We start from the raw sequence: 14,434 nt of genomic DNA on the forward strand, positions 1-14,434 counted from the left end.
AATAACACTTCTTTGTACGAACTATAAAATAATAACACGGATATGCGCACACTGTTTAAAGTTAGGGCTGAGTGATGTAATTGGTCCTCGCCAGACATGTACGGTTCCAGGAAGATCCATTATACAGGGAGTACTTGCATTGCATGATGTGCTACTACTTTCATCCTTAGATCAGAATACAACTGCATTGTTAAGCATCGACATGGAGAAGGCTTTCGACCGGGTTGACGACAATTATTTATTTCACATAATGACCCACTTTGGATTCCCAGACACTACAATAACTTGGGTAAAAATAGTATGCACCGGAATATCCTCTCGGCTGATTGTAAATGGATTTCTTACGCACCCTATACCAATTGAGTGCCTCTGTAAGACAAGGTTGTATTTGGTTTTATTTACAATTGCTATCGAACCTTTATGTCGAAAGTTAGAAACCCAATTACAAGGCTTTCCTATAAACCACATGACGTTTAAACTAAATGTATATGCCAACGATATCGCATGCATCATTAGATCAGAAGATGAAATCAAAACAGATGCGAATTGTCTAGAACTTTGTCGTCGTGTATCATATTTGAGGGTAAATTCTACAAAAACGATGGCGTTGCAGCTGGGTGGCACAGATGAAAATTTTGAAGATGTACGCCCTTTTCGGTCCATGGATAAGATTAAAATACTAGGTGTGTATTTTCAGGCAGATATAGCTCGTACTGTGCAACATAACTGGGACGTAGTCACAAATAAATTGCGCACTAGTAAAATAAGCATGAGCTATCGCCGTACGAACATACTGCAAAGGGTGTCGCTAATAAATACTTTTTTACTTGCAACGATGTGGTATGTATCACATATTTTTCCTCTACCAAGAGAATATCATGCCCGTGTTCTATCGTACATCGGGCATCTTCTGTGTAAATCGTATATCTTTAAATTATCCAGGCCACAACTCTACCTACCTACAAACCATGGGGGACTGGGACTTGTTGATCATGACGCAACAAGCGAAGCAATTTATCACCAAACAGCTATCGCCACTGTATTACGACAGACGGACATGTAAGCGTATCTCCAAAAAACAGTCTGGGCGGAAACAGGGCGACTACCGCCCATATATATCGAAGAGCCCAAGCGGCGCTCGCTACTGTTGTGTAAGCCATGCCTGAAGATTCAACTGCCTGTCAAAAATCTGTACCTCGGAACTGTACAATCCCGAGCGGCAGTGCCAGCTTTAGTAAGTCGTACATCAAGTATCCACTGAATGCGGACTTGGAGAATTATTGCGGACATCAATATTTCTACAGATTTATGATCGGTAGCGTACAGTTTCTACAATAATCTCACAGCTACTGCAATGCGAAAGTACAGAATTCATCTAACAGGAGACCCTACATGTGTGCTATGTGGTAGTATTGATACAGCCTTGCACAGAATAAGTGACTGCTGGTATGCGGTGCCGATATGGCACTGGTGTCGCACATGAGTGCAACGACTAATCAACGATGGTCAAGGTGACATCAGCGACGAGTGTCTAATACACTACGACTTCTTCGTGTTCCCGTCAGTAAAGAGAAGAGCAGCGGCTTGGTTCATCCTGCAAGCTGTCCACTTCCTGAAGGACGTCACGGTGCCGGTGACTCTGCGAGACTTAAATGCAAGCCCTGCGACAGAAGCGATGGAACATGGCCCGCCGGGGCACGCTCCGAACATGGTTTGGAACATTCTTATTTTCGTTTTGAAACGACACAGTTATATCTGGCTTGACTACATTTTGAACTGAAAAATAAAAGAGGATTTATATATTTCTGTGAATCTATTTCACTTTTTTATATTTAATTTTTTAATAAGGAACTCAGATGAATTGCCATTAATTTTTTTTTTTAGACTTTGTATAAATTATAGGTCTGAAAGTATTTAAATTTTTGATGTATTTGTTTTTAACTTGTTTCAACAATCATTATTTTTTTTGAACACAGGAAAAGCATGTTGTATAATGAAGACAAACATGCAGTTAACTTTATTTTTACATTTGTTTTGTATGCATTACATCTAACTAAATGTAATAAATAAATAAAATAAATAAAAAAATGGGTTTGACAATCCAAAGCTTTTTACCTTAGTTACCGGTATTTGTATGTTCAAATCCCGTCGGATACTTATGTGAAATTTTAAAATTAGGTAGGTTGCATAAAACAAAATTTTTAGAAATCGTCTTATTATAATTAACACATTATTGCTTTTGAACATGGCAAATTTATCCTGCGTTCTAATAGTCAAATCAGAATAAAAGTTCCTGTAGATTATTCATTTAAAATTCATACTGAAGTTCGTGAAAGTATCAGAAACACGAGCTGATTAAAACGATGGCCCAACATATCACTGTAAACATATTAGTAAATAAATGTACGACTTCGCGCCCTGCGTAAGCTAATAACATAATCGAAAAAGCCCCTCTGACTGAAGCACAGTAACAACAGCGCTACCTATAATTTTTTGCAACTTCTTTTCATACCCACGACCTAGTATAAATTTTAGAAATTAGATGGAGTTACTTGTTGAGATCGACCGTTGCCTACTAATCGACAGTTGCATAACTATGAGTTTTGGATTTAACTGAAAAGAACTTTAAAAGGTATCGACTGCAAATTTTCACAATACGCTAGCGTTATAGTTCAAACATTTTATTTATTTTCTGTAATAAAACAATAATGCGTATATAAAAAAAATGATTGGATATATATTCCAATATAAATATTCTTACACTCTGAGTTCACATTAGATCAATGGGATGTGTGTTAGGAAGATTTGAGTTAATATCATTTCTGTAAGTTCAAATCCCGTCGGGTAAGTGAACTTTTTACCTAATTATATATTCCGGCGCTGCCCGGGCTGAACACAGTGTGATATAATATATTATATTATCCGTGAGTTGAAACAAATTGGATAGCACTATAATGACAATGCCATAAATAAATGACACACAGTTGCTGTTCCTAAGACTATGACCTATGAATTTCTGTTGATCGATTGAATGGTTAAGAAGTTGCAATGCAGCACCATCCACTGACGAGTTATAGCAAAACTGATAATGTGAAAATTTTCTCCGTATGGTATCATGGCAATCAGTGAACGGTTGAGAAGTTGATGCGCTGCAGCGCCATTTAACCCAGTTACAAAAAATGGGTATCATAAAAATCTTCTCCATAAAAAAAAAAAAACTTTTATGTGCCAACTTTCATGACAGCCGGTCAAACAGTGTTTGAGTTTATCAATTTCATACATACATACCAACATCCTATTTTTATATATATATATATATATATATATATATATATATATATATATATATATATATATATATATATATATATATATATATATATATATATATATATATATATATATATATATATATATATATATATATATATATATATATATATATATATATATATATATATATATATATATATATATATATATATATATATATATATATATATATATATATATATATATATATATATATATATATATATATATAGAGAGAGGTAAATATTTTTTTTTAGCTTGAGATATTATTAGTTTAATATGTATTCACAGTGTGTGCTAATTGACAACATTAAGTGATTTTTAAAAGCATTTTAAGAAAACTTTTCAATTGTTTTCTTTATAAAACATAATTTTCATTCTTTTATACCAATTAAAAAATATTACAATCTTTTTTTAAAACTTAATTAATGTAATACTAAATAACTTAAAATATTATATACTTTAAAACTAATAAAATGAAAGTCAATAATCAATAAAACTAGTATTTCATGCTTTCATATTACGTAGGTAGTGAATGTTTCAATAATAGAAAAAATATTTAATATCTGTGTATGTCTTGATTCAAAGCATAAAGTTCCTATATCAGTAAGAATTTTTTGACCTATTGTTGACCTCAGGCAATTTTTAACAGTGCTAAGCACACTGAAAGATCTTCCTGCTTGAGCAACAGAAACAGAAAGTAAGCAGAATATGTGCACGCAACACACACATTCAGAAATAAATTTTTTAATAAATAAAAAAAATTAAAATATGGCACATATCGATGAGTTTAAGAAAGCTGCTCTCGTATGTCTAGCTACGAACGAAATTAGACTCAATGTATATTTAGAATGTCATCAAACAAATATTTTTTTAAGCTACCCTTTTTATTATCTTCATTCTCAGCGATACACACCACTATTTCTTAGAGATATTTTGGATCTTAGTAATAACCATTTTATTAACATTCAAAGCAAACTGGAGACAACTGGATCGAGAGAAAAAATACACACAAACATATAGAACATGATTATGCTTCACCTACTACTGTATGTGTGTGCTGTGCCCATTCTATCACACTAAAACGGAATGAAGACGGTAGACAAATCAAGGAGCGTAAATAGATGAGTTATTTGCTGCAGAAGCTATCCTGCTCTCGAAATAACATCTTCCTTAAGCAACATCCACCTGTCATGGCTGGCAGATTTTCCATCGCTTTATCAGGTTTTTTAACATTCTGCCGCCAAGCGATAACCAAGCCCATGGATGTAGATCTCGAGGTGACCAAAGGTGCCCGAGCCCCCCTTGCAATCAAAAAGCCCTTATTTGAGGGTGCCCGCTTGCACTTACAAAATCGTAACTGTGAAACATAAATGATAAATGTTATCCCCCCTCCCCTACCCCTGGAATCATACAGATTTTCACCCATGACCAAACCTCCTCATCTAAAATGAAACAGAATATCTTATAGATATATTTTGTCTATCCTTGTAGTCTGTTATGACTTTCTTCAAGGCCGATTTTCTTACACAAAGTTACCATGGCTAGGACTGTAAACGTCATATGAGCATATCGCGTAACTTAGGTTTCCAGATTTGTAACTTTTATCCTGCTGTTAAGGTGAATCCATGCATTAAAAAGTCTTGAAATGTAACCGGGCCCCATGTATCCTCCCCTTTTTTTGCCATTCCCTCTCGACGGCCCTGGCCAGAGATAAAACCAGCAAATTCAGTGCTGGTCACTGAGGGGAGGAGGTGGGAATAAGGGGATATATCCCCCTTCCTGAAGTTATGAAAAATTTTAAAATATCAGTGAAGACAGTATGGTAGTGTGTGAGAAGCCACTTTGTCAGTGTGTTATTGTCAATAGTAATATAGGTAAGTTTTTTTTTTAAATTTTTATTTCAAAATTCTCCAATCCCCACCCCCAACTGAACTTCCTCGAAAAAAAAAATTCTTTATCTGCCACTGGAGGATGGGTAATAGGATGTAAAGCCTCTGAAGTAATGAAAAAAAAAAAAAAAAAAATTATATAAGATCTCAGTGAAGGAAGTAGGTTATTTTTGTGTGATGCAAGGTGAGCTGATACAACACCTGGAACCACAAACCACACATTAAGTGATGCGTGATGAGAATGATAATGTTACTGTCTAAGCCCCTTATTAATGACGTTAATTTTTTTTAATACAAATGTTATTTTAACTCTTTATATATTTATTTATTTAATTTTTTAAATTCCCGAATGAAATGAATTCCTGTATCTGACACTGAGCACATCCCTTTAATGCTCTGTCACCTCTCTGCACACGACACAGTTGGAGGAGTTATTCGGAGCTGCTTATACGGCCAAAGAGCGGGCAGAGCTTCTGAGGACCACTTACCATCAGTTAACTATCTGAATCTCAGACCTGCGTTGTTTTAAGAAAGGCACTCAATGAGCATTTCATGTCTAAATGCTAGTTTTATCACAACATGTTTCAATGAATGAATGAATGACTGGACCAGAGCTTGACATCCCACTAACATCAGGGTCACTAGGGACGGTGAGATGTGATGAGATGAGAAAGGAGGAGTGATGGAATGAATGGATGGGACAAACAGGATTTTCCCAATTAAAACCCACCAGCTCAAAGCAACATCCAATAAACTTCCCACTACTGAAAATTTCCAATTTGACCCCTCTAGGATTAAAGCCAATCTGACTTACTGGACTGTGTTTCCGTTTGGTTTTTTGGTTTCAAAATCATGACTGTTTAGAGTGGTGAAGACCAACTGGTTGCTCGCGAGCCGCATCCGGCCTGTAACATTGTTTTGTAATGTTCGGCCAACAAATCATTCAACCAACAAAAATTATCAAATAAACTGTTTTGTATTAGACATCTATGTTTGCATATATGAGGTAGAATAAGTTGTCTGCAGATAGTGTTATGAGATTATTCTATTCTCAGAAAAATACAGAAATACTTTTGTCATGGTATGTCATTGTTTCATTAGATTTATATACACACACACAAACTCCAGCCAGATGACAGCCTTAACATTAACAAGCCGGTCAGAACCTTAAGGCAGGGTTTATAAACCATGCAAGGAACTCAATGATGTACAATGCAACCAACACACAAAAATCACTGTCGTTTATAAAGCACAAAAGTCAAAACACATTACAAACTCTACAACAAGAAATTATAAAACAGTCAAAAACAAATTTATTCCGTTGGCTTCTTTTGATAATTAATGTTTATCTTGAAAATGTGTGAAATTTTAAATAATTTTATCCACTGTGTAGAAGATTAACTTTCAGGAACTACAACTGCAAAACTTAATAATTATGTACTATCAACTTTGTGCAAACGTTGCAACAAAACAAGCTCAATATTTTTTTATGAAAATAAAAAAAAGCTCCTGATGATGAGATGCCACAACAGCAGCAACCATTTATTAGTAATTATTTTTTCTTTTGCATATCCTAAAAATTTTGTTATCATTTACAAATTCTGTTTTGCAACTGAACAAACACCTTATTTCATATTTCACATAACAGTAAAGACATGCACCGCAATGTTTTCGTCTAAATATTTTCCACAACTAAGGCAAAATTCACAAAATGCAATTTGTATTTCTGCTTGTTTTAAATCACAAAATCTCTTCACAAATTATTTTCGGAGGGTTTAATATTGTGGAGGAAATTCTTATTAGAACTTTATTTTATCAAAAGGTTAGAGGTAATTTCTGCTGTTTATTAACTGAACATCAATCATACATAAAGAGATCCCAGCTTGTGTTAAATTTGAGGTTTTCTTAAGTTTTATAATTTTTATATTACTCTCTTGAAGATAATAAAAATTTCAAATTAATTTCCTATGCTAATTATTTCATATGCCCATTAGTAAGATTGTCAATTAAAAGTCAGAACTCAGAAGTAAAAAAAAACCTAATGGTTTCTAGAATATACATATATTTTGCCAATAAATCTCAATTTTTTTTTACACAATTTTACTAAGGAATATCAATATCATGTACCACTTTAATAAGTGTTTAATTTAGAACTCTGATAAGCAAAGCGGGTGAGGTGAAATAAGTTGGCCTACAGCAATTTGCCAATTCCCGAGGTCATTATATTTCACTCCTTGTTCAGAATTCATTCTGAAGTGCCCAACTTCCGATCAGTTTTGTTTGTTTTCACTTGATGACTTCACTCTGTCTACTTTCATTCTTAGTTAACTTCCCAACAATATCAACACACACCACATGTCGGATAGTTTTTTTTAAAATTTGTATTAATTTAGTTTTATAAATTTGTATTTTTGCACTGCCCCAAGATATTTATTCTAAACAATAGTTGCCATTTTTTTTATAAAAACTATTAACGATTATTTTAATGTGTAACGTGCATTAATTTGTAATAATTTTGTTGGGAAGAATACTTGTGTAACCAGAAATCAGTGGAAAATGATTCAATATTATATATATTTTTTGTTATATTGGCAGACTACTGTTAACACAAATGTGTTCATTTAACATACTAACTTGTATGATCTTAAGACACTGATTTGAGTTTTGTTTAGTATGAGATCTATGTTCTCAGAGATGCAAAATTCTAATAAAAATTTTCAAAAACAATATATTTTTTTTTACATTAAATAACTGCTTCCTTCAAAAGCAATCAATTGAGGTAAGTAAAAAAAAAATTGAGATTATGGAATTATTTAAAAATTGATTCATGACCCTACCAGCCAGTGTTTGTTAAATGCAAAGCAAATACTGAGAGCAGTAATTACTCCTAACAGTTTTCCGATAACTGGGTGGGGAATGTTATTAGAAAAATAACACCTGTGTGTTCTGTGAATTTTTAGGACTATGATGCACAGGATCTCCAGGAATTTGAAGAAACTATACTCAGAGGAGTGGATTACAATCAGGATGGCAAGATAAACAAGAAAGAACTCACCATGATCCTCTTGGCACTCGCAAAACACAATCAAGAAGAAGAAGCATCGAGCACTTAAGACTTTCACAATATCATTAGTGGCAGTTATTTTTATCAGAGAAAATTTCAAGTGTTGCTATTTCACACTTCGAGCGAAGAGGGTGAACGAAATCTGCTAATTACTTTTGAAAACATTTCTTCCATACAATTCCAACCAGTAACACAGTTTAACGAAGCAGTATTAATCCACATTTCTAAAATTTGTGTATTTGAGATTACTGTGAATAATCGTTCCATAGAGAGACTCCAGGTCCCAAACTAGCGTCAAGTTACCGTTCACTGTGTACGTGCTGATCCCAAGTGACTGATGATTAACTTTATGTGTGTTAAAGTAGAAAAATAAATGAACACACTGAAATGTACTTTATAGATGTCACTTTTTACAGATACACTGAAAATGCTTCAGTGTATTAAATGATTAATTGACAATGCATTTATCTTGCTTCAATATGTTGTACTAGCATTGGACATTTTTACTGTATTAAAACAAACGTAATATACTCAAAACATCATCTTAAAACATTGTCAAATACTTGCTAAATTTTGTCAATATAACGTTAATAAAATTGGTTTTCAAAAGCTCTGTTGCAATACATGCTACATTTACCTGTTAACAGGTTTTAATTTTATCAGTCTACGTTACTAAAAGCAAAATGTTTCATATAAAATTTGCAAAGTAAAAAGGATTTATAATTACTTGCTTTCTCAGTGCATCAACTAAGATTATATAAATATTTTTTTATTTTACATATTTAGCTTTGCATGAATATTACATAAGCACACATTTTGCCAAACTGGCTGGCTGTAAAAATCCATAGAATTGTATTAACTACCAAGAGTAATGCTCTGAATTATGTGCATGATAAAATTTGCTCCCAGAAGCAAACGTCTTTGAAAATATTTATGATACTGTATTTAATTCTTACTACTTTAATCATATGCTGCATAACTTGCTTGATATAAGAAAATTATATCAAAATTAATCTACAAGACATTAGAGGTACAAGATGATTACCATTTTATGTCAAAATAATGATTGTGTAAACATAAACACCAAAACTTTAATTTAAAAAGAGTGTCCTTTCCCTAAGTTTGAAAATGTAGTATTCATAGTCATGTAGTACATAAATGAAAAGTATTACGTATATGCTCTACAGCTGGCCTAATTAAAAAAAATTGTTTTTGTGCTTTACCTTGAAAATTTTGTTTTGTACTGCAAAGTGCATTTCATGTAAATTCTTACTTTTCCATCGTGCCCAAAAGAAATACCAACAACATCTGTCTTCTTTAGCCACAGGTAACTTATCAATAAAATCAATGTTTGTAAAATAAATTGGTGTGCCTCTCGACTTCACCAACACCACACCAGACCTAAGCAATGTCGAGTTTAATGCTGACTTATAATTATCCCACAAAAGATCTTGCTTTGTGATACTAGGTACATACTAGCAAAGATAAGTGAATAAAAAAATTTATTCACAAAATTTTCAACATTATATATATATATATATATATATATATATATATATATATATATATATATATATATATATATATATATATGTTTAAAAATTTTTATTCGTATAAATAAACTTTACACTGCCATAGTGTTGTAGTTGATTTGTGGAGAACATTCTACACCATGGCTCATTTGGCACGATGAATAATTAATTTAGGCATCCAAATTAACTAAATCATTCAAAGTGATCTTTAAAAAACCTAATTTTACATAAAATGTAGTTAAATGCCAGCAGCTAACAATTATTTGTATATGACATATATATCGTACCTAACTTGAACTAAAATTCTAAATAGTATTTTGGTTGCAAATTGATAATAAAATGTTGTGCACACTTCTCATTGCTATTTAAAGCCATGAACTTTACAAACTTGCTATGTCTGCAAATATTTCAACTCTTATGCCTAATTCATTGAGCTGTATCTAAGTGTGCTACACCAACTATTCATTACAATAGGTTTAGGATTATAATATTTTGCAGGTAGTGTATTGCATGTAATATTAATTTACAAGTGTTGTGCATTTACTCCACTACAGTTAAGCCAAAAATTTGTGAACAGGTATGAGTCCTGCCTGAGAATGTTCCTACCTTCCTTTCTCTTGCCAATGGTCACTTTTCCAGTTAAAAAATTTAAAATATACATACACACATTTCACATAAACACCATTTAAACATACTCCGCTGAATTATTTACTTTCAGTTTTGTCATATTTATATGTTTTAGAATAAATTATATTAGTTTATTTTATTTAAATTTAATTCAAATGACACCAGAAATGTAATTATTATCAAGGTTACAAAGTCTGAATTTAAATACTTGACAAAATGTTTTTTTTTACTTATTCCCAACCTAACATACAAGCAACACAATACTTTTGAAATTGGGATAATTTACCTGTTTAAATTTTTGCATACTACTTGTTGGTTAAATGGTTGTAAATAAAAATGAATACTTAACATGAAATGCACTTTATCTTTGTTAAATTTTTGTACAACGTATTGATGCTTAACTTAACTATTTCCAGACTTATATCATCTAGCTAGTATTTGATATAGATAGTAAAGAAGGAAATTTTAGTTTACCAAATCTATGAATATTTTTAATATTTTTAATATTTAACCCATTTCTCATATATATAAATACTTTAAATTTATTAAATGTTAACAAATATTTAAAGAAAAGAATTCAAATTTTATTGTAATTTATTAACTATTTACTATAGCAATTTAAAAAAAAAGTTTTAGGGTAAAAAAATATTTTAGTATAACTTTTTGTAAAATAAAATGTATATATAATATACTCCCAGTAATCTTAACTATCTAAACCACAATAATTTAAAACACATTTTTGCAAAAATTGAAATTAACATTGCATCCTATATTTTACACTGCATGGCTGACTTGCTCTGACGACATACTTTCCATAAAATATTGTACATTGTATACATAGTTGCATCTTGGAAGAGAATTACGCATAGATTTTGGTGCTCCAGGCAGACCAATCCTAAAATTGTACAGTGTGATATTAAAACATGTACTTAATGATAAGAATAATCAGTAATCACTGTTACATTTATGCTTTAATTCTACCTTAAAAGTGTCATGCTGCACATAAAATACATAAGTTCTTGTTTCTATGGTGTCTACAGTGTAACTGCAAATTTTTTTTTACAAGTAATGACAGACTTATTTTAAAAAACTGAGAACTGCACAAGTGTACTTTCATTTTATGAGAATCAATTTATGTACTTTCTTGGTATAGACATTGCTGGTCTTCAAATATTAGACAAAATTTAAACTGCAATGTTCATTGTTAGTATACACTAAAAGCTAACAGGTTATTGCTGCAATTTTACACAAAAAAATGGTGCTAATTTATAAAATGAGTTACATACACCAACATACTCAATTAGTGTAAATAAAAAAAAAATTTTACTTAATGAAAATGATTGTTGATAGTAAACGTACACATGATATAGTAGTAGTTGGATTCTGAATTTGATATGTGATGCAAGTATGCAATACAAATACATAGGTATGTTTTTCAGCCAAATTAAGAATAAAATACATATTAGATAGACTTTTATTTCTGAATACTACTCAAATTGTAATTTGCCACTAATAAAAATTATTTGCCGCCAATAAAAATGTATTAGACCTAACTGTGGAACAGCATACATGTAACTGGGAATCACAATGAAATCACTCCATAATTTTTAAAAAAAAAAGAGGTTTTAGACCTTAGCTAAAATAATTATAGGTTTTTACCTAAAGTTCACCAAGTTGTATTAAGTCAGGATATTCCTAGGTTGGTGCTGGACCATCAGGCTTTCCGGACCATTGGATTCCTGATTATCAGAAGTATACTGTACTATGGACTAACTATGAGAACTTAAATGGTTTTCTTCTTACAATAAATGTTTAATATTTAATTCCATTATGGGAAAAAACGCAACATCTTTCCCCATCTTTTAAACACACATTTTAAAATTTTTTTGCAAAATTTACATGCAGTTAGTTATTTTTGTACTAATATATTGAAAGAAAAATATTATTAAAACAAAAATAAAAAAACTTCTTAAATTATGTAAACATGGCCACGTTATCATTTGCCAGACTGTTGCCTTACAGCAGCATATAATAGAAGGAACTATGGAGAATTCAAGAAAATTGGAGCACTCTTAAATACCACTTTTGATCAAGTGAGGGGGTAAAAATATTAAAAAAAATAACTTGTCACATATAAGTTATCAACTGTAGCTGGTGCAGGCAAGGTTTGGTTTAAGTAGAATTGTGTGAGTGTTCAGTGTGTTTAGAAAACCTAGAACATTCTTTAGTGTCAGCAATTGCTGAAGAAATGTAGGAATGTATTAAGATTGTGGACTGGCCAATCAGATAATGAAATCCTCACTATTTAAAATATTCAATATTCGAGGGGAAAAAATTCCAAGAATATTTCAGAAAGATTTTCAAAGAAATGGTTGTCTACCACCAGTTACAATGTTCTGAGGATGTTTGTTTAGCACTTCAAGGAACATTTTTGACACACAAAGAAATTGCTTAAAATCCCGAATTTGTATGTACGTATTAGGGGTATACCTGGTAAAATCCTCGGACCCTCGAATCCATAGTATTTGAAAGATTTCAGATTTTAGGAAAAATAATTTAAGGAAAAAACTGGGTAAAATGGAGTAGATCAAAAATTTAATCACTGACAAGTCTGAAGGTTACTAGTTCTAGTTCTTCTTCTTCTTCTTCTTCTTCTTAATCTTCTTCATTTCTATCCTACTACCACTCCCACAAATATTTTACATTTGATATGTATTTATATAAATAAAATGCAATATGGATTGATTATAAAAAATTTGTGACCTTTAGAAGATTAACTGATTCAACACTATAGTTAATAATTAATGTATTTTATTTTTGGACATTATTTTATTTACCATTCACACCTACATTTTGATTCAAGGGGTAGAGTCAAATAATATTTGGGATTAAAATTCAATATTCAGATTATAGAAAGTTCAATCATTCACTAATTAAGATATTAGATTTTAAAAGGTACACATTATTTCATGTATTACTATTATTAATTATAAGCCACAAAGTATACATTAACTACTTCTTGTGTGGAAGAAACATGGATTTGTAATAATAAAAAAAAAAAATTAGAGATAGGTGGAATTAACTTTTTTCTCAAATCCAAGTCCTGAATTTGATTATTTAAAGGGAGACTCAAATCCAAATAAATATAGATCTCAAAGAGTAATGAATAAAATAAAGAAGGAGCAAAACACACAAATTTATGTTTTGAAAATCATTTAAAACATTAAATTTCTTCTCTAAAATAATAAAAAAAAAAACATAAATACCTGTTAAGGATATAAACAGTTAAATTTTTGCCATACATATTTTGAGAGCGATGAAGCTAGTGGCAAAAACAAAAATTTCTTTGAAAGCTTCTTTGATAGAGATAATAATGTAGTCCTTGAAAAACATACAGGCAGTGTTTGAATTTCAGATTTCCGCTTCTTTGATTAGTTCATCTATAAAATATAAATTGTAAAACAATTGCAATATGTTTTGTATGAACCCACATAGGACTATAATGGATCTAGAATATTTTTTACTGCCCAAATATGTTTTCATCTTGAATAGTTTTGATTATTGGGAGTGTACTGTATAACAAAATGGAAAACTGAAATCTTAGCAGAAATAGGTAACCACTTTGCTGTTTCTGCTTCAAATAATGGTAACTGCACAAATTAATTTACTTAGTAATATGAAAATACTTAAATCTCCAGCTACTTTTAAAATAAGTCAAGATTAAAAATACTAAACTTTATGCATGAATAACTTCTCCTATAACTCCAAATGTTCTGTAAAAAAATAAAAAAAGGTATTGTAACATGTACATATCTACTATAAACAATAAAGATAATAATAATAAACTTAGATTATTACATTAACTCTAATAGCAACCCATAAAGAAAGAAATACTGCTTAGCTAGATTTGTCTGCAAAACTAAAGTAGAATACAGTCATAAGAAATTGAATATGTTATGGAGATCTGCAGGGTACATGCCCTCCCAAATAACTTGTTTAAATAACAT

General features: G+C 31.2%; 1 protein-coding gene across 1 annotated transcript in view; it reads left to right on the forward strand.

The window, feature by feature from the left end:
- LOC134528011 (calbindin-32) overlaps window positions 1-13,684 on the forward strand; it is a 349,487-nt gene extending 335,803 nt beyond the window's left edge. The window contains exon 12 of the mRNA XM_063361169.1: window positions 8,165-13,684. Within this exon, the coding sequence (XP_063217239.1) occupies window positions 8,165-8,317 (153 nt within the window). The 3' untranslated portion in view covers window positions 8,318-13,684. The remainder of the gene's footprint in view (window positions 1-8,164) is intronic.
- The last annotated feature ends 750 nt before the right edge of the window (window positions 13,685-14,434 follow it).

The sequence above is a fragment of the Bacillus rossius genome, chromosome 1 (assembly GCF_032445375.1).
Source record: "Bacillus rossius redtenbacheri isolate Brsri chromosome 1, Brsri_v3, whole genome shotgun sequence".
Taxonomy (NCBI): domain Eukaryota; kingdom Metazoa; phylum Arthropoda; class Insecta; order Phasmatodea; family Bacillidae; genus Bacillus; species Bacillus rossius.